The sequence below is a fragment of the Gallus gallus genome, chromosome 4 (genome assembly GCF_016699485.2).
Source record: "Gallus gallus isolate bGalGal1 chromosome 4, bGalGal1.mat.broiler.GRCg7b, whole genome shotgun sequence".
NCBI lineage: Eukaryota > Metazoa > Chordata > Aves > Galliformes > Phasianidae > Gallus > Gallus gallus.
The window spans coordinates 29,961,829-29,983,992 of NC_052535.1; the positions used below are offsets into that span (position 1 = coordinate 29,961,829).

At 40.2% G+C, this 22,164-nt stretch overlaps 1 protein-coding gene across 1 annotated transcript in view; it reads right to left on the minus strand.

Annotated features, from left to right (window-relative positions):
* LOC124417944 overlaps positions 1 to 22,164 on the minus strand; it is a 44,811-nt gene that overhangs the window by 8,593 nt on the left and 14,054 nt on the right. Inside the window, exon 4 of the mRNA XM_046940881.1 lies at positions 9,195 to 9,449. Within this exon, the coding sequence (XP_046796837.1) occupies positions 9,195 to 9,449 (255 nt within the window). The remainder of the gene's footprint in view (positions 1 to 9,194; positions 9,450 to 22,164) is intronic.

Genomic DNA, 22,164 nt, shown 5'->3' on the forward strand with positions numbered 1-22,164 from the left:
CATCCAGTCAGCTTTTTACTCAGCGAAGAGTATACCTGTTTAAGCCAAGAGCTACCAGCCTCTCCAGAAGAATGCTGTGGGCAATAGCACCAAAGGCTTTATTAAAGTATAGGTAGACAATGTCCACCGCTTTTCTCTCATATGCTAGACTGGTTACCTGGTTATAGAGGGAGATCAAGATGTGCTGCTTTAAAGCTCAAATTATCAATATCAAAAGATAACGAATTATCTTTAATTAATAAAACAGATAGTGATGAGAACTACAGACAAGGGTCTCAGTACCATGTCCATGTTGGCTCAGCTCAATACTTTTATTTCATTTCTAGTATGTCATCATATTCAGAATGGAAGAGGCAAACTAATATTTTTCACTCTCTAACAGAAGTCTTTCCATTTTTCTGCAGTATCTGAGTTTAAATTTATGAGCTTTGACATTGAACTCGGAAAGATTTACTTCTTAGCTACTTGTAAACTCCACAGTTAAGTACGGAAATAATTTTGTTGAGAAAGTCTGAAGGACTTTAAGCTACTCAGTGTATTCCAAGACACTTTCTTAGTTTCTCCTGGTGGTTTCTTTGACAAAAATGATATTGAATTTCAAGAAGACAAGAAGTCATTTAAAATTGCTGGTCTTTCTGATGAGAATAAGGAATGCATGGTCATGTTGCTATTTTAGCTTCAAGTCTTTGAGGCTTGTGTCTTTAGCATCATAAAATCCCTCAACTAAATTATTTTTACAGGTTCTGTCTTTAAGGTCCACAGTTCATCCAATAAAGATTCACACTGAATACGACCTCCTTGCATGCTACGCATGTTAATCTGTAATGTTAGCATTTTTCATATTTGTGAAATTATTAGAATAACTAAATAAGTAAAATACAATTTAGCAGATGCTCTTTAATGACTTCAATGACTAAAAGAAGAAATCAAATATGTTACCTTTTGCTGCAGAAACAAGTGATATTAAAACAAGTTCTAAGTTCATCTCCAATGTAATTCTGATTACTTCCTTTGAACTGCATCAGGAATGAATAGTCTCACACTATTCTGCAATTTCTCAGTTTTTAACTCCAAAAGCACTGCATAAAGCTAGGAGTATAAAAAACATGTGCCAGTCCTCTGAATAATAGAAGTTAGTTTTGAAAAGGGATCAAAGTAAAATTATTTATAAACATTATTCAGTATGCAACATGCAAATCTCACAGGTCTGAGAATAATAAAGGAAAGTGACACGATCTGAACCCCACTAAAAATCATTATGATTTCCACTGAGGATGGCTGTTATTTTTCTAACCTGATACATACACAGTGTTAGATTTTAAATACTGAAAGAGTTCTCCTGGGCAGATGAGATGGTGTAAGGACAGGCTATCAAGTTTCAGAGAGACAGCGGGTCTTAATACAGTAATTGCTGATTGTGCCTGCATCAACACCACAAAATAAAATAAAATAACACAATGCAGCTGATCCTGAATAGCTCAAATGATAACTCTTAAACAAACCACAACAACAAAAAAGCTAAGGAAATCACAGCAGCTCACATCTAATATACCGTTGCAAGGACTGGCAAGGACAGTAGGGAAAAAAGAAGTCAGCTTATTTCTGAATTTAAAATGTATCTTACTGCTTGCCTGTTATCTGACGCCAGACACAACTCGTTCTAGCGGTGTTTGGTTTGTTTCACTCAAGGTACTAAGTGGTTTCTAAGATAAAACTGAGAATTTGGACTGCATGTTTTTGGGTGCAGATCTGCCCCTGCCTTTTTTTTGGTGGATCAGGAATGAGGCGGTACATATCGCAGCCATACAGGAACCTGTCCCCAACCACACCACACTGCTTGGGCTCTCTTCAATGCACAAGGTGCAACAGAGCCCCAGTCCTTTGGCATCCCACCAGCTTCCCATCAACAGCAGTGCCAGATCCAAGAGAGCTAGTGCAGGCTGCCTCAGCTCCCTACCAAGACCAGCAGTAGCAAAACATGATCGCATCATTTTCTTTTATTGTATGTCATTCGTTACACACTTCCTTTAAAAGTAACCTGGATTTTAAGATATTAATACTGATTTTTGCGCGTTTGCTGTGGTTTCAAAAATGTCTAAGTGGAGTCCAGCAGCCTGTTTTTTTCAAAACTGCCTTGAAGTGGGAGCTCATACCTAAAGACTGCTTAATGATGTATCAAAATCTTTTAAAAACAGATGTGGGATTGGCAGCCAAGTGCATTAGCGATTTTGGGTTTGGATATAGGGAGATGAACAAGACAATTCATCTTGTCTGACACCTCCCTTCTGCCTCACTTACATATCGATTTCTGCCTGAGCTGCTTCTAAACTAAAGCAGCAACGATGTGTGCATTTGCACCCCACGTCACAGTGGTTGTCTTCACTTATTGTCAGATTTTCTAGAGACCACTCAGCTTGCGAATGCATTTTAGTTAAACCAGCCAGTAATGCAGATGGAGAATGAACTTAAAACGGTATATGGCACGGTGGAAAATAGACTCTTTTGTAAATGCATCTAGCACTTTAGACACTTTAGACTCCTCTGGGGCAACTGCAACATCTTTGAGTGATCACTGCATCATCAAGCTGTGGATCATAGGTTAATTGGAAAGTTTGCTAACACAAGTTTTACTGGGACTACGAAGAACATCACCGCTTCTTGGCATCATTTTACTTCAGACACATGAACACGCATTTTCATGAAGTAATAAAACCCATCGGTATCTGCAGGTTGAAACAAAATATCATACTTGTTGGTCTTTTCCAAGATCTGTGAGAAATTGGTTTCCAAAACTGATCACAGACTTCAGAAGTCTTTTATCTATTAAAAACACTGGACTAAATGCTGCCTTCCTTATCCAAATTGATTAAACAAGTCAAATACCCATCAAATTAAACGTGAGTTTCTCTTCAGCAAGGAATGCACAGACTATAGAACTGAGCTCAACGGAAATTCAAATCACTGGCAAAAGCTGAGATGTTTTCCTTAGGGGATTTTCCTTATGTATTAAGCAGGCAAACTGTTTAACACGTTCTGACATGTATGTTAGTGCCAGATACCTGCACAGCTGGCATATTTGCCAAACAATCAGATGCTTTTATTTTACTGGGCTCAGTGTATAAGAAAAGAAACAAGCATACTTGAAGGCTTTAGTTTTTGAGATGTGAAGAGGCAGCACGTTCTAATGGGGGGTTTCTACAGTTTCCCATGTTGAGTGGCTTTCCTCTTGTTGGACTTCAGTTGTTGATAAAGAGCACATGTTCCTTCAGTCAGACAGCACAGCACTGCTGAACACTGTTTTCTAGCAAGTCTGAAGTGAAAGCTTTTTCTTGTCCATTCTCAACATGTTCATCAATAACCAAGGTTAAGTGCAAACAAATTAGAACAGTATTCAAGAAAAAGAGAGTATGCATGTGTGTGATTCAGGTACTAGCCTTGATATAGTTTCTCCTCTACCACAGAAGTGATTAACCTGAGCAAGAAACTGGTAATTTTTTGTGTTCTACAAGGTATTGCAAATATTAAAGAAACTAGAAAATGAATGGCATATTGAATAAAATTAAATGAAAAGACCACACAACAGTAATTCAGTTTTCATTCTAATGTAAAAAAAAAAAAAAGTGTACGAAGGCAAAGGGCACACATTTTAATATTTACTTGACTTGTTACTTCACTTGCAGCTGTGAATTCTTAAATGTCTTCTATGAAGGGCAAAAAAACCCCACGAACCCTGAAATGTCTTTAGGTAAAAAAAAACCTTTCTTTTGTAGGAAAGAAAGATTCATCCTAAGATTGCCACGTCAAATGTGACTGATGACATATCAAATAAGCATGGTGCGTTTGCAAAAAAAAAAGAAGTGAAAAATAAAGAGCAAAACCTCTGTCACTTGTTTACTACAAGCTACTCTCTACTCACATTCCTGCATGATAAGCCAGAATGCTGGTTAGCAAGAAGTTTTGAATTCCATGATAAATGCATGGTGGCTGGCTTCCACCATAGGATATAAGGAAGAAAAAAACTTACAGCTTATAGAATGTAATGGAATGCCCCATTCACAGCAACGCTTCTTTGCTACGGAAAGAAGCCTACAGGCACTTGAATTAAGCGTAGATCAAAGGCTGCAGGACAAAGAGAACACTAGGAAAGAGGACAGACTGCACACAGAAGCTCATTCTCCATGGCTATGTACAGTAGACTAACACTATCCCAGTAGACATATCCAGTCAGCGTGCATTCCCCAGCCCTGTTTCTTTTACATCAGATTTGTGTGCATGACAACCAATCAGAAGAAACCTTTCAGCATGTGGAAAGTACAGGGCATTGTTTCTAACAGCACTTGCAAATCCCAGAGGTTCCTTGGAGGTATTTGGCCAACGCCAGGACGTGGATCCTGCCGTGAGCAGCAGAGAAGCCACTCGCCTCCCTGTGCAGCAGTGTTTCACACGTGGGGAAAGTTCTTCCCTCACCCCTCACATATGCAAAATGTACATATGTACATTTTGCACATATGTAAAAGAATAAGGTTTTAATTGTCATCTGTCATGGCTGTCAAAACATCCGGCCAATTGTATCTAGAGTCCCTGCCGTATATCACAGTAGCATCTTCATGCTTTTCTTTCTTATTGAAGTGTCTAAAATTACAGCCTCGTCCCCATTGGGCTGCTCTGGCAAAAAGCAGAAACCGTTCAACAGATGAGTTTCTCTGGAGATGAGTATCAGCACCAGCAGCCTTCAGCAGGCATAAAGGTAGTGCAGCTTCTCTACAGCGCAGTACCTATACAGAAGGAGGGGAAAATTGGCATGGGGCTGGGCTGCACACCAGGAGAAACTCACTGGCATTAGATTCCAGCAGAATTATTTCTGTTCTATACCTGAAACCAGTCACACATCCTGAGGACAGAAAGACTGATGATCAATCAATAATGAACAGTGTCACCTGCTTTTCTAGATCAATATTGCATTTTATGTCATTTTTGTTGGTAATTATATAATGATGCAATTATTACAATTATTTAAAAGCAATAATTATATCATAGCATATATTTATTAATTTTTTATTAATAATTTTATTAGGGTAACTGAATTTCTATAAACTTCCTTGATCGCTCCTTTTTGTCTTTAGGGCTTTTAGAAAAGCAATATAGCCATTTAAATGGGTGTGTATTCATTGTCTCAACAACCTTCTTAGGCAATAAATTAATGATGATTTTGCATGGCAACATATATAAAGTAAATACATCTGCAAACATGAATCATTTCAGCAACCGTACATCCTGGTTTCAGCCGGGACAGAGTTGTATGGGACACCATACAACTGTATTATTATTTTTTACTGTTCTACTGGTAAAAACAATGCATAAAATTTATTTCAAGTACCCATATGAAAGCAATAAAATAAAGTAAAATGGTCATAAAACCAATCGCATATTTCACAGAAAATAGGAGCATAAAATCACTTTGTGTGAGGTTCATTTGCTGCCAAGCAATTTATCATTTAAGAAAAGACAACTTTCTGCTGTGTTTAAGCGTCTAATGTGTTCAATTTCTTGTGACCCACGCAGGAATGGGAATGGGTTTTATTATTTCCAATTTCAAAAAGCTTTACTCATCACTGGTCACGCAAGCTCAGTGTGCCAGGGGTAGAGTAATTCGCCAGTTCTGATAAGTTTGCAAGAGTCATCCCTTCCCTTTTATACATTGAAGTTTCACGCCTTTTACATGCACTTTCCTTTAGTTGTAAAGTATCTCAATTTCCTAATACTGCAGGACAACTTCATTGACCAAACTTCTGCGATGTGCTCACATTTCATGCATAAAACCTATAATTTAAGGAAGTAAAAACAAATTTTATGCTACACTGATTTATAGAGACTTTCAATTAATTCAACTGAGGTAGTATTTCTAATTTTGCTCTTTAAATAGCAACTTGGAGCTGATGTGCACTTCACAGAACACTGATGTGTGAACTGCTCTCCTTTATGCACTTTTATAGTCCTCGATTATTAGCATTATTTAATTTACATTACAGGAAAGATCTACGAACGTCTCTAAGCAGTAAGATCAAGTTAGACCAGCCATATTATTCCACTTTATTTCCCTTATTTTATTATGGGATACTAAACAATGCAAACGTTCTTCTTTGGCAGCCCTACATTTTATCCTATAGCTCTGTTCCTAAAAATATATTTGCTCTCTGAAGGGGAATTCTCCTCTAGCCATCCCTGCAAGCTCCATGAAATATAGTGCTGCATCTTCAGAGGACACTACACCCTTCTGAGTAATTTTTATGCAATACAAGAGGGTTGTTTTTTTTCTGTCCAGGCTCTACTCTTGTAATGACATGTGCTTTTACTCAAAAAAAATGCATACAACCATTCATCTTGGCAGACTAATAAGGTGCAGTACTAAAACCTTGTAGAAATTTATAACTACAGCATTTAGAGGTCTACAATTTTGGTTAGTGCTAGGCTAATTATAAAGTACTGTCTACAATTAGAGAATAGCTTAGTAATTAACAGCACTGCAGACCAACAGAAGTATGCTTCTTTTCAGAAGATGCAGTTAGCAGCATAACAGAAGAAAGGACGTGTATCTTAACTTTAAGCCCACAGTCCTAAACTTTGCTGGCAAAGGGTTGGTGTAAACTGTGTATTTGGGGCTGGGAGAGGAGAAGGGAGCAAGGGAGGAAGTAAAGTGTAAGGAACGAGAGGTGCCAAATCTTTCACTTCTCATTAAGAAGTAACCATTGTTCACATAAAATTGTATGACTTTAAGAATATGAAAATCAGTCCCAAGGAAACTGTAAAAATATCGGGCTACAGCATACCTTCTTTGAAGCACAGCATTTATGAAACATGCTTTCTCCCTTTACTAATTTTCTTAGCTCCTGGCTTTCTTCCCAGGCAGTAGTTTCTCAGACTAGTGTGTTGTCATCTAAATGGTAGGCTGGCTTATAAGCTAACATGAAATGCAAAAAGCAGTGCATTAAAGCCAGTGATTCTTACCTGTTACATTTACTGTTTCTCCTGAATAATTTGTAAATTTACTCACAGCAGTCGCTCAGTTTCCCTATACAGTTATTCCTTTGGTGCTCTGACAACAGACCTACATATAGTACTGAGATCCCTCTTTCTTTACCAAATTCCCTGCTGGGGTATCTGGCAATTTTGCTTCATTAGCAACTACTGGTTCAGAGCTTTCACAGTCAGTTTTTCTTGCCTCCTATACCATCGCTTATGATAACCTCAAAAACAATTCCTTCCAGACTCTCCCAGGAGAGTTTAAGCAAACGTCTGCTTGTTTGTTTGTTTGATTTTCCTCAGAAATAGTCATAATAATGTTTATGACCTGGTTACACCACTGTAAATCTGGAATTATTCCATTGCCTTTGAAGGAGCTAATCTGCATTTACCCCTGTATTACTGAGCAGAAATCCAGCTCAGTGGGGCTACTTGTGTGGATGATTTGGTCTTTATAAAATCGCATAGCATTGTTTAACAGCTGTCACATAAATAGCAAAGAAAACATAATACTGAGCTGAAATGCAAGCAATTGACTATTTTCAGCCATCATGCCATACAGCAAGGAAAGGATTTCATAATAGTAGCTGGGCCAACTGTCAAAATGATAGGAGGCACTTGATTTTAAGCTTCAGTTTCACACACTAATCAAGCTGTATTAGCATAATGACTGCTTGTCTTTCCCCTTTTCTCCAGGTCTAGTACATTGATAGAATAAGAAAAGATAATGAATTTGGATGTCTGGTATAAACAAACTGAACAACAGATACCTCTTCAAAGCTTATTGAGAGACATTGCTTCATCTTCCTCAGCTGAGGGACCACAACTCCAAAAACAGATCAAAGAAATTGGTAGCAGATTCAAAGGGAACAGACAATGATTTTCTCTGTTTTTCTTTGTTGTTGTTGTTGTTTGGGGTTTTCTTTCTTTTCTTCTCCTAATCATTTCTCTTTTACTTTTACTGCAGTCTCTCTTTCATCCCTATCTGTGATTTTGTTCTGGAAAAAATAGCCTTCTGTGGGTTTCTTAACTGAAGGGCAAAACCTGAAGAAGGGTCAAAACTCATTCAGCTCCCCTCTTGTCAGGTCTTCTGCCTGGCAACAAAAATATCAGCCCCCCTGTGTTTGAGAGTTTAACTGCTGCCTCTTCCAGCAGTTTCTGGAGCATTTGTTTTTGGGTTGCTTGTCAACACCTGCTTGTTTAGTTGAGAGCACGGCAACCCCCAAGCCTTGTAGATGGGGGCACGTCTTCAATGTCATCTGCAAAACTTTGTGTAGGTAGGTGGGAGAGCTCCTGAATTATCGCTGCAGTGGGTTCACAGCAACTCCAAGTAAAAAGCACAGGGAACTAATGACAGTGCAAACTGGAATTGGAGGTTGGATATACACGGAAATAAACTTGAGATGGCAGTTAATAGAGGTCAGAAATGGATATAAGAGCAGAATCTCTTAACCATTCTGACAATTACATCTCTGTAAACAACAAACCAGAGTTATGCACAGCAGCCTTTAATAAGAGAGAGAATAAAAGCTGAGAGCACACTGAGAAGAGCAGAGGATGATAAACTGTTTTGGTCTTGGAAAGTAGGATCTTTATACCAGTCAGACATACTCCTTTGTTCAAAGAATGCTGAAAACAAAATGCAAGGTTTCAACACCTTGATCAAGAACTACTGGTGCTACAACATACAAAGGAGATTAAATTGCAAAAAAGTAGCAAGCAAAAGCCCTTTTGTTAAATCCAGACTACATTATAAGGTAGAAGAAAAGGAGGAAAAGGCTTAGCAGGTGTTAACAACAGGTTGAGCCCTGGATGTTTAAGGGCAGCTCTAGGTGAAGAGCTGCCTGCCTCGCATCCCTTGCTCTGTAGGCTGTAAGCCCTCATCCTTGAGGAGAACCATGCAGGGATGCCAGAGGGATTTCAGGGAAAGCAGCTGTGTGGGATCCCTACTTGATTATCTGAGAAAGAAACACTAAGGAAAGGCTCTGAGCAGCAGGTAGCCATGAAATAGAATGGCCTGGGATTTCAGCTGTCCTGTGTGGTGTTTGGGGTGGGATGAGAGACCGTTTCCTTATGGAGAGTCATAGAAGCAGCCTGGAGCTCTTCCCGATAGAATGAGGAGGATATGGGGTAAGTCTCCCCACAGGTATTTGGGCCAGTTGCAGCATGCTTACCTGTATTTCTAGCAGGCCAGCTCCACCCAGGAAACCACAGGCTGATGTTAAGATGGCCAGGCCCAGGCTAGCAGGCTGGTCTTCAGGACAGCACTGAGTCCCTTGTGGCGGCAGGCCCTGGCCTCTGCAAAGCACCGGTTCCTCCCAGAGCTGCTGTCTCAATGCCCCCTTTGGTCTGCTGGTTTTCCTGAAGGATTTGATTTCTCTCAGTAGAGAAGTGATTTCTGCCTTACATACACTGTGGTAAATTGCTTCCTTTTGGTTAGATAGGCTTAGAGTTCAACACTTAAGGGGGAGTGAAAGATGTATTTGACTAATGGGTGAGGAAAAAAGAAAAAGGAAAGCAACAACAAAGATACCAAAGCCTCCAACACATCCAGAAAATAATAAATACAGCAAATTCAACCAATTGGTGCATGCCACATACAAAAAGCTATTAAATCTAAACGGTGCCTCTAAACACCCACTTTGCCATATCTAAAAAAGAGTTGAGCAGTAGTGGCCTGGAATTTTCCTTACCTTCTTTGCACACAGACCATAACAAATGAAGCAGACTCGCACCTTTGCCATTCACCAAAGATTCATGATTCAATTTCAACCAACATAAGTCCTCACAAATTTTGCATTTATTTTTTCATGTTCACTAAAACTGTACAACTTGTGGAATAGAAACCTGCACTTGGCACATGTATTTCCTCCTACAATGTGCTCTGAAAACGGCTGTTTCAGTTATTAACTCAAAGAAGAAAAGATCATTTCTACTTTGTGGCTGTTTGGCTCCAGATTAACTGTGTCAAACATAGGTAGGTTGCTTCAAAAATAATGCCTTCTGTTTATTTCCATGGAAACTACAACAGGTACAAAGAGCAAAATAACACTGTTTGATAGAGCAAATTCTCAGCTACAAAACATCGTTTTTTGACATGGCCACCACTATTAGCTATGCTTTTTTGCCAGAGGTAAAGAGCCGCATTCATAAAAATCTGCACCAGCAGAGGTAACCCACTGTCAGTGTTGCCACTGCTGAAATGCACCACCCACAGCCTCACTGTGCTCACATCCACTGTTTGGTCTCCAGAAACATTCACTAAGTGTTGATGAATGTCAGTGGTGCGATTTTTTCCACATGGAGGAATTCAGTGACACATCTTCGCTTCATACCTGCTTCCACGTCAAATGCCACTTTGTCAGAGTGCCCCTCTGCTGCCATCTGTCACACAGCAACAACATGGAATGGAATATTGGTGGTAAGGTCCACCCTCTACTGCCACACCACCAGCATCCACCTCTGACGTTGTGAACCAACATAACAAAATAGGAGGCATTACTTTCAGAGCGGCTCTTGTATGCACCCACCATAGAAAGTGAAATCAAATCTGAAACAGGATAACCCTCCTTGATTTCTGAGGGTTTCTCTCTACAGTGAGAGAAGCAGTGAGCTGTTCAAAGTAAAGTCTTACTTCTCAACAAGAAAAAGAAAACAAACAAACAAACAAAAAACCCAACAACCCACTTCTCTGTCATTGCCAAATAACAAACACCTTAGGACAAAACTGCAGTACACCAAGATGCTATATATATATATAATCTTGACACACTACTATTTATTCTCCTTTCTAAAATTAACTGCTAAGAAGGAGATTATGTTCTAGGTGCATGGCCAGTTGCAAGAGGAGAAATATTGTTGCCTGAGAGCTATAAAAGAAAGGAATTTTATGTTTCGCAGAGGTAAATGCTACTGACTTATGTACCAGCAGAGCAGAGTTAAATGAGTCAGCATGTTGGAGGGATGGAGCTCTGCTTCATTTCTGGCCTCTGTACAAGGGAGGCAGTCCCATGGCACACTTAGGAGCAATTCCTAATTAAAGCACTACTGTAAAATAGTACAGAATTTTTGGTCATGGCAATCTATACTTCAGCATACTATAAAAATCAGTGTAGTACAGAAAGTTTTAAGTAAAATGAGAAACCTAATGATAAATTCTAGTTAGAACTTTTGGTTAAAATAATGTAATTATTTTTGATTGGTGCTCAAAAAATGGTCCTTACTGTTTACAAGATGCCTGAATTAATTGCCTTCCCTGTGGGCAATTCAAGCAGGAAGGGCAAGGATTCAGCAAACACTGTGACTGATCTGCCCTTCAGTGTCTGAGGTGATGACTGAGCACAAAGGCACTTGGAAAGAACTGTCTATGGGAAGTGAGCATTGTCACTACAGGAAGGGAAGGGAAGGGAAGGGAAGGGAAGGGAAGGGAAGGGAAGGGAAGGGAAGGGAAGGGAAGGGAAGGGAAGGGAAGGGAAGGGAAGGGAAGGGAAGGGAAGGGAAGGGAAGGGAAGGGAAGGGAAGGGAAGGGAAGGGAAGGGAAGGGAAGGGAAGGGAAGGGAAGGGAAGGGAAGGGAAGGGAAGGGAAGGGAAGGGAAGGGAAGGGAAGGGAAGGGAAGGGAAGGGAAGGGAAGGGAAAAACACGTACTTATTTATGCTGGTACTATTGCCTAATGACATAATGTTCCAAAGTTTCAGTGTATGCCTTTCAGTGCCTACTGTTTCATCTCTTCTCCTTAATTCAGTCAGCCACTGTAACATATTTGTCAGTAGTCATTTAGAGCGATTTTCTAGTATGTTACTGCAACCAAGAGCATCATTGGGAACAGGGGTGTTGCATGCCATTATAGTTTTAGCCATGCTGTCCTGCATCCAGCTGCACTCCAAACTAATCCCAGAGGCAGAAGTGGCAGTAAGGAGGCAGGTGACTGTATTAACAGTTCTAGACTATGGAAAGGTCACCTCCTGTATAGACAAAAGCTCTTGGAACAGTTTTTTTCCTTTGTATCTAGGAGCTAGCATGCAAACCTGATAATGATTTTACAGCTTTATTTTAGTGAGCCTAAATGGATTTACTTTTCACCTCATTCACCTCTCTTACATGTAACAGTGTCACTGTCTCAGTATTCACAGGATCAGCCACAACCTGAGAGCTGTGAAGTGATGGAAATGAGTACAAAAAGCACTTGGCAATATTCATGTGCTAAGTACTAGGTTGTCTCCAGTCCTGTCCTGTTCAAAGCAGCACTGGTTGCATACATCATGGCAAGTGCTGACTGCCAGGCATCAGTGTCCTGTGTGCCTGGGCAAGGCAACAGTGCTACAACCCTGTTCTGCAGTGCAACACTGAAGGTTTGACAGATTACCAGCAGCAGAAAGACAGCCCGAGACTGTCTAGCAAATGTCTGAGGAACTCAGATACTTCAGATTTGATTGCTTGCTAGTACTGATTCTTCTGTTAGTAATCAGTAATGCTTACAATATTTTAGTTTGCTGGGTGGGAAAAGACAAAATACCCCAACAGTGAGGATGGAGAATACACAGAAGAATAAAGAACTGCAGGTGAGTCAGTCATTGAGTATCTGATACAACTCTGTGTTTTTCTAGAAGCGAGATCAAAAGTTTGGTTTTAGGACCTCATGTCCAAAATGAACCTAGCATAGGCAATAGTCAAATTTGACATTATCTGCTTATTCAGAAATTCTGTCACAAAACTATATGCTTTTCTAAAGTGTCATTATAAATGGATAAACTGCTACAAGGTGGACAATGCAAGTTTGACCAAAATTGGTATGAGCTGTATTATGACCAGCTTGTAAGCACCCCTTCGGAACTACATTATCCATTTGTAAATGTTGGAGGCTTCCCTTGGATGTGCCAAGACAAATTCTTATATGTTCTTTATCCGTTTTGCTTATGGAAGGTATTTACACCATCTATTGAAGCAGATCACACCTACTTCTGCTTTTAAAAAATAAGTAAATGCCAGTAGCAATTCCGTCAGTGCTCCTCACCAGGCTGTTACCCCTTAAAAGGGCACCTTGCTTTGCCATTTTACCTCTAGCCTTTTCACAGTGAAAAAGAGCAGCAACTGACAACAGTAAAGAGATGCTCTTTTGTGCATAGTTGGAACAGGAGAGAGACCCTGAAACTACTGATTTGACTTAGGCTGATTCCCAGCGACACCTTTTCACCAGATACATTTTTTTATCCAATTAGATGAAAATGGAAATGTATCCCAAATCCCCATCCAGTTGGATTCTTGATCCGTCGTATCTGCCTACCAGATAAGAAGGCAATAGCTTCAAGAAGCAAGCTTTCCTTGCCTCATCTTTTGTTTATTTCTTAGTATACAAACTCTGAAACCTTGACACAGAAGAAAACTGATGTCATTCAGAATTAGACAAAGAGGAAGGTGGCGAGAGCAAAGGAGAAGCACATTTTACATAATGTAAATACACAATGCTTAAAAGGCTCTTTTTTAATTTACACTTCCTGATTACAGTGACCTCAGCAGTAACTTATAGTCCAGTTCCTTCCAATTTCAGCAGGAGTGAGAAACCTCAAGGGAAAACAAGGTTTCAGAAAGTGATTCAGAATTTGGTATTATCTCTTATACCTGTTAAGACTTGTTCTTTTAGATGTATGTTTTTGCAGTGTAGCATGTAGGTGCCTGCCAAGTGCCATTTCACCCTACCACAAGGAGGGGAAGAATGGTGGGCTACTAGTGCTGCATCTCTGAACGGTAATAGAGGAAATCATTTTACACCACATGTTTTCTGCAATGCGTGCACTGCCCACCTCAGAAAACACAATCCAGGTGACTGTCCTTTAATTTAAATAGAAAATTTCCAAAAATACAGCCTATTTTCCACCTTATTGTTTAAATCCTTTGTAAACCTCCTGGTTCTCTGGTTACATTGGATGTTTGCCTGCCCCATGAGAATTCTTGACGTGTATCTCCAGAATGACCTTTGCCTTACACTAAATAAAAATATTCAGGGAGTAAACATAAGGTCTTCCTCATCACTTCCACATTTATTTTGTTGTAGGCCATATCTGATCACAAAGTTGACACACCACCCCTTCACAGGAACTTTTCCTATTTAGAAAAAGAAAGCAAATAAAACGGGGTATAGAAATCAAGTCGCAACAGATACTGATTGCACTCTGTCCTCTCTCCCCGTCAGTAATGAATCACTTCCTCAGTGCTGTGAGAAGAGGGCATGGAGTTGCTGGAGGTGCTTAATTTCAAAAGAAACCAGGAGACGTGGTGCCATGCTGTACCTCCTGGAGAGAACCTGGGAAATCAAAAGATACAGGCATTTCTTAGGCTAGTGTTTAGTTTCATTTTTTGCCCTACGGAATTTAGGCTATATGGAGGTTAAACATACAACACGGTAAAAATGAAGGCAAATACTCAGCCTGCTGTATAACTCAGAAATCCTGCAGAGCTATGCACTGGGGCTTTACTTTTACCCTCAGTACACAGTGCAGATGGGGAAACTCCTCCAGATCACTGAGGCTGGACTCATGCTTCACAGAGTGTGTTCTCAGCTGATCCCCCTGACCCTGATGTGTCAAAGAGCAACCAGAGGAAGAGAAAACATCTGTCCCAAGGTCCTGAAACCAGCCACCATTCAGTATTTTACAGAGTTTTATGCAGTATGAGCAGCCAAGCGCAGGTATGCAGACAGATCTGTAGCTGTTTGCCTGTTCCCTCTGCAGACTGAAGTGGCTGTGATGCTCCTCACCTCTGCCTCATGCCATTGTGTAACGAGGCCATGAACTGTTGGATTTTGCAGCATTTCAAACAGGTGTGGCTGCAGCTTCATGGGAGATTAACCGTACCACGCATATAGTTTGTACATCAGTTCTGCAAGCAGCCTGTTCTTGTGTCAGATAAAGTGATGAGTCTTTCATCATGGATATCACTGGGAAAGAGTTCAGACTGTATTTGTAACTTCCAGATTCTTTGCTGAGATAGGCCACACACAGGCAGTGTTGTCATTTTTTATTAATCACAGGTAGCATAATTCTGGTCACTGCTATAGGCTGTTTTGTCACTATATATAATCTCGCAACTTTCACACAATTTTTGCAGAGCAAAACGAGAATGAGGAACCAATCCCCCTCAAAATGTCTTATGGCTTTGAGGAGGAGAGCTGTAACCATGTGTCTAGAGGCTAATTGTTCAAGTCCCAGCTGTTCTGCCAACTGTGGTTAATATTTTTCTGCCCTTCACAACCCAAGACATTGCACTCAACTGCACAGTAACTATTATTCCCCAGCTTTGCAAAGATAAAAAAAAAAGGAAGCCAAACATGACCTAAAAGTGATTCGGACAGCACCAAGAGCAGGACTGACAGGTCAGTAAGGGCTCTCGTGCAGACTGAAGGTAAATGAGTTCAGATTCTTCTAGAATAATTTGCTTCTCCTATCCTGAACTGACACATGACTTTAAAGTTCGTATTAACGCATCTTTGATTGCTGTGTGTTTGTTCCTTCCACTAACAGTGCCCGCCCCACAGGATGAGCGGTGGTAGCCTCTGTGCTGTGGCTGTGAGGCTGTGAGGGGCCTACAGGCCGGCGCTGCTCAGCAGGGCCAGGCTGCTGCCTCCAATACTGCACAGCTCAGGGTATTGGCTGGCACCCTGGCCAGCAATGGCACCCAGCAAGAAGGAAGGAATATCGTTGAGCATCCTTTGTCCTAGGTGGCTGTGCTCATATTCCCAGAAACAAGGCGACTGGGTCTGCGCAAAACCCAAAAAGATTACGACTTAATATAATAAGCCTCTTCCCAGAACACAAAGTGTGGCAAGTGAATGATACAGCCTGTCACCTCTTGATACCAAACGAAATCCTGCCCAGCTCAAGGAGGGATTAAAATTTGTTCCCAGCTAATTGATGTTTGGAGTCACCACACCAGATTAATTAGTCTCAGCTCCAGTTTCTGCTCTGTGTATCTGCCGCTGCAGCTTTGAGGTGCCTTTGTAGGTCAGGCAGTAATAATCACCACGTGTTTGTGCAGGGCCACGCACAAGGGGTGCCGAGACCCCCAGAAAACCCCTGGTAGTAAACCCATGGTGGTTTGGTCTGAATCTGTAAACACTGCCAAAGCCATAATAATCTCCCAGGGCCAGGCTGGTGGGAGTGCACGGAGCAGCAGGCAGATGAAAAAGACAGGGATGATTATCGCTTAATATTGTGGGCTGTGGTCTGATTTTGTGATAGACAACATTTTGGGATTATAAATGCAAAATAGCGACTAGCCACGATCAAGTATGTCCTTTGTCCCAAGGTACAAGAGAAGCAACTGTAGCCCCAATTGATGGAAGCTACAGAAAAGGAAATAAACTTCAAGGCTGGCAGGAAAAGGCAAATTATGATGATTTTTTTTTTTTCCCATTGAATCAGATTGTTAGCAACATAAGCTCACAGTCAAAACATGTCAATAAATTATAAATGTTTCCGTTCTGCTAATTTATGCAAAGACATTTTAAAGAAGATCAAAACCCAAGACACTTCATTCTGCAGCTGTTCAGCCAGACATTGAAATGCTTTCCAAAATATTTCTTCTCACTTTAAAATAATTTGCCTTCAAAGTAAAAGATGCAGTGAGGAAGGGAGAACTACCAGCCAGAAGCTTGGTTCTTTATAAAAACTGTTTGGATAAAAAGTTTTTGATTAGCTTTGAGCACATGTGCTTCTTTAAAATTATCTGGAGAGAAAGGAAAAAAAGATGGCAGTCAGAAGGACTGAAAGATATTAGAATAAAACTCCAGTTAAAGGAGGACAACTGGCAGTTCTTTCTGATTTAGAGCTAGGAGCACGTTAATACCATTTTTTTCCTTTGGGGAACTGTTTACCCTCAACCAAAACAACCCTGTATCAGTTTACGAGAAATTCAGGAAGAGCTGCTATAACAAACTGCCAATTGCTATTCAGTCGGGATTTCATCCTACTCCAAAAACCAGCCTTCATAAAATTTTTACATTAGAAAATACATCCTGTTACTGTACTTTAGGGTTTCATATTATTCCAGCTATTTCTTCCATTACTGGGCCTCAGTCCACCAATTCTGCTTCAGCAGCCTGCAAGCAACGTCTCTCCCATATAGAATATAAGTGCTTCCAGAGTAAAAAAAAAAATGCTGTTCTGGGTCCTGTATGGAATTGGTAAAGTGCTTCTTCTTGAATATTCCCATATCATGGCTATTACTCGTATCTGCTCCTGCTTTTCCTCTAACATGGTAAAAAAGACGACAAAGGGGACATGGTGAAAGGAACAACTGGTACCATTTGAAGCTACCCTACCCACCCTCAGAAGACCACTCAGTTACACCTGAACAGTGTCATCAGAGATAGTCTTTGTATTCATGAAGATGTTGTACATCCATAAACATTTCCTGAGTGAATGCTGACAACATTATCTCACCGCACAATGCCAAAAGATGAGACTGTAGGCATGCATCCGTACCGCCTGCTCTGTAATCCTGCAGTCAGACATCACATTAAGGTGGTCACATTGCAGCAAGAGCTGCAGCAGCAGCGACGGCTGATTTTGTGAACAAGGGTTAGTGGGGAGGTACGCAGTATGGTCTTTTTTGTCAGAACTGGAAGCAGGAAAATGTGACTGTAAACAAGTGCAGGTAAGACTGACCGTAGAGGTCACAGAATGAGTGGTAGTCCACAAATAATAGATTTCATCCAGTAATACTCAAAGATTTACCAGATGCCTCACAAAACTTTAACTTTTCGAGCCACTGTCTTCGCCATACTCAAAAAGCACAAAAAGGACAAGAAGAAAAGGTGTATTTTCACAGTACTCCCTCATACCTTGAAATATCTGGCTAAATTGTGCAAATATTTCTGTTTCTACTTTTCTGAGAAGGCCAGGAAAGGGAGAAAGGGCTATTTGTACAGAGGCTACGTTCTCGCTCCAGTACCAGCTAATACATAATACAAAGTTTATCCTGACAAGCCGTTTGAATATTGCTCTCTGAAAGCATGAAGTACTGCAGTCAAACCTACAGCACTGATAACATTGCCGTGTGCAGTGGAGCCAATTCCCAGCTGCCAGGAGCTCTTCCACGAGGTGCCCCTTCAGAGCATTTGTAAACACCTACACACATGACCAAAGAGGATTACAGAGACTTGCGAAAGGCAGAAATAAAATGCCTATAAAAAGAAGCATTTTCTTATTATATATGTATTTTTCCTTCTGGGGTTTTCTCTTCTGGTTAGCTGAAATAGAAATATGGTAAACGTGGTTTCTTGATTAATTGACTTGTGCCTGCAGGCAGATAAACTCAGCTTATTTTATCCATCTATTCAACGATTATGATCACTATGGTTATGTTCTATGTGATTTAAGGAAATTTCTTTATATTTCCTTCCACTGAATTCTTTTCCTTCACATTTTGCTGATAAGACAGCGACATAGGAAATAATTTAATTAATAAGCATTGTATAATCGTCAGATACAATGAGTAAATGATCACACTTCTACTGTAGACTTTCATCAGACATAAAAATAGAAACAAGTGAAACTACCCATAACGTTTCTAATAAAATAATCCAAATTAATACTATTTCAAATGTTTATATAACAGTAGAACAATGTGTGATCATGAGAGACGGGGAACAATAAATAGGCACAAAATTAAAAAAAGAAGTCATAAAAATGAGCCTTCATATAGGAAAACAAAACTGCACCACAGAAAAAATGATTGAGGTGATAAAAAAGTGCATCAGAGATGATTTGTTCCATATGCATTTTATTTGCCACTAAGCACTCTATCAACACCATGTGGTAATATCAAACTGCTGCAGGATTATGACTTAACTGTGCAAGATGTTTACAGCTCTGCAAGATGTTTAGAATGAAAAGCTGTCTTTCTCATCACACAGTCCTGCTTCTTGGCCAGGTAGTAAAGGCTTGGAAGCTTCTGATGTAGGGTCAGTATTTTCTTGTTAAAGGAGAGATTGCTGTGACCAAAGTATTTTCCAATTGTAATTAGGAATGCTGTGGCTGGATTTGATAAATAACAGGGCTACACCCAGTATTTATTCTTATTAAAGACAGCAACAACTGAACCCTATGCTTAGCAGGAAAATATACATACATATTTAGATCCTTCTATTCCTATCTTGTATCCTGTTACCTGGGAACCTTGCTGTCATAAAGCAACAACTCAGGGCCAAAGTTAGTAGGAAACACTTTAAATACCACACTGAAAGTTAAACACATCAGCACTGAGCTACTCTGTAGTATAAAGCCCTCAAGACAGATACAGCACAGTAATTATTCACAACATCTTCTAAATAATGTGCAGCTCCAACTAATTTTCATAGCAGCCTGAATTGATGGCTTAAAAAAAATCACAACAGATGTATTAGTTTAAAAATAAAAAGTGGTTCTCCTCCTCTACCACTTTTCCCTACCACCAAAATTACAGAGTCTTTGGACAGGATTATGAAGCTTTAGCTATGTTAAAAACTAAAAACGGTTCTCCTCCTCTACCTTTCTTTCTTACCACCCAAGTTACACAGTCTTTGGACAGGATTATAAAGTTTTAGCTAAGTTTTCTTCCTACACACCATCACCAGTACAAGGGCTCTGAAGGTCAAACCACAGTTGATGGAAAGCTGACCAAACTGGGAGAAAGAGGTGGACAGCACTTTTTCTTCTGCAAGTCAAATAAGATGCGAATTGCACTCGTAGAAACAAATGATGACACAAGCAGTGTTTTATCCAATTTCCTTTTAAAGGAAGATAAGATACCAATTCATCCCTGTATTTATAAAAGTGGACACATTTCTTTCAGCACTCTCTTGCAAGGATATGGTAAAGGGAATTCATTTTTTGGTATCATGTTCAAAATAAGTATCTTTGAGCTTGTAACCACCAGGACCCATAGGAACATGAGCTCTCTCCTACCATAAAAATAAGACTAATTTGCCAACGTTAAGTAATTTCTAGCTTGATTCTTTGGAAATGCGATTGGCCACACATGCTAAATTTTAGTGCTGAATGTGAGTTGCCTTCATGTCAGACTCTGGAGCTAAAATAGGTAAGAGCACATGCTCTGGAATCCAAGGACAGGACTCTGATATATTGCTAAATGAAATATTTACTAAAGACCAGAGACTGTAGGGTGCCAGACTAGGGTTTCCAGTTCATATCAGACTGCTCAGCAGTGCAGGAGTGTCGCTTTTTTTAGACTTTACATCTCTGTCTGTAATGTGTTATCTAGCAGAGATGTATGCAGTAGAGACTTTGTTAATGAGGTATAAAGGCTACTTCTCCACACAGGCTCAGGATGAAAGTTCATTTATTTATGTCTGATTTTATGTTTTTGTTTTGTTTTGTTTTGTTTGTTTGGGGGGGGGGGGGGGGGGGGGGGGATGGTCTTAGTTTTTTTGTTTGTTTGTTTTTGTGCCAGTCATAGCTATTAATTAAACACAGCAGCAGCTCTTGCAAATGCAAAGATCAGAATGAGGGCTCCAGGGCTCCAGATGCAGGCATTTTACTAGCTTTCAAAAAGGCTATATAAGAATTTCACTGAAGAAGCCAACAATTACAGAGGAGGACTGCAGGGCCTTTCTGAAATCATCCTGAGCCGCAAGGGAGGAGAGAGCCCTTCAGCAAGACGGAACTACAGAGGGAGAGCAGTCATAGCAGTTCTTCATTAACAGTTTCTTAGCCCCCCTGCCTCCTGAAATTCCCATAATTAATAAACTTGGGGAAAATGAAAGCAAATTACAGAGCTACAGTCAATCTTCCCACTCCTAGGCTCTAATCCTTTTTCTCTTTGGTCAGCTGGTTAGTCAGGTGAGAGGAGATGTTTGCCATTATGTGTAAAATCTGAGTACTCCTGCACTCAGCAGAACTCTCTCTGTTTGTTGGGATCAGGGTTAAGTCTTGACCAGAAATCTCAGTGTCTGGCCTTGAGATGATCAGAAGCCAAACATTCCACTTGGAAAAACACAGCTATCAGAATAGCTCTCGACTTGCTTGAGTCGCCATGTATCAGCCACCAACATCCTTAAGTCAAAATAAAAGAGATCCCTCCGTTCCTGTGCAAAATCACTAGAATAAATGCTTCTGCATGACACACGGGGCCTCTCCTGCAGCACGTGCCCAGCCCAGCCGGAAGCCGTGGCTGGGGAGAGTTCCCCTGGAGCATCCCTTAGATCCCACAAGAAGATCCATGGCGCAGTGATCTCGGCAAGCATTCCCCTGCCTTTCAGCAGCGCTTCCGCTGATACTGAAAATCAAGAATCGCTCTGAGGAGTAAAAAAGCCTCCATTTAACTGCCTCTACAGAGTTGGTGGTATTTACTTGTTTAACCACTAAGCTATAAAGATAGACAGAGAACCATAAACATCTGCTGGAAATACTACACTGGAGTTTCATTTTAAGTAACCGTTGTTTTGCTGTGTTCAATTAAGAAGATTAAAACTGCTTCTTAGTAGCTATTTCCCATCGTTTCCAATGCCTTTGTCCCTCATTCAGGACCAGAGAAGTAGCAACCGCATTGACAGTAATGCTTTCACAGTTTGTATGGAACAGAGTGCTTTCATATAAGGAAGAAAGGAGTTATGCATGAATAAGATAGTAAGGGCACAAGGGAAGGGAAGAGGAAAGCGATTTAGCAGAGCATTTCAAATGCTTTAATAAATCATAAATTTACACTGAAATGTCACTGTAGCAAGTTTCCCTTACACTGATCACTGAATGAAAATATAAACTTTGTATGTGAATATGTGAAAGGCTATAATGTACTGCCATGTTTGCCCAGCATTTCTGAGGAAAATGCTGCTTGGAGCATGTATTTTTTCCAATTTATAGTACTACGAGCCTTTTCACATGATGCCTAACATAGCCTTTCTTAGTTCAGCATGGGAGTACTGCAGAAAGGCAAACTAAATATCACAGATGTACAATATAAGCTACGGATCTCATTCAGAGTCCCTAAGAATATAAAATCCAGAAAAAACTGGATTCCTATTATGTTGAAAATGGAACAACTTTATGCTCTACTGACTTCTTAATGCAGCAGATCTTGGGGAGAAGATGTAAGACGATGCCACGCAGAGATGCAAGGAAATATTTTTTGAAGTGGAAGAATCAGATAAACCA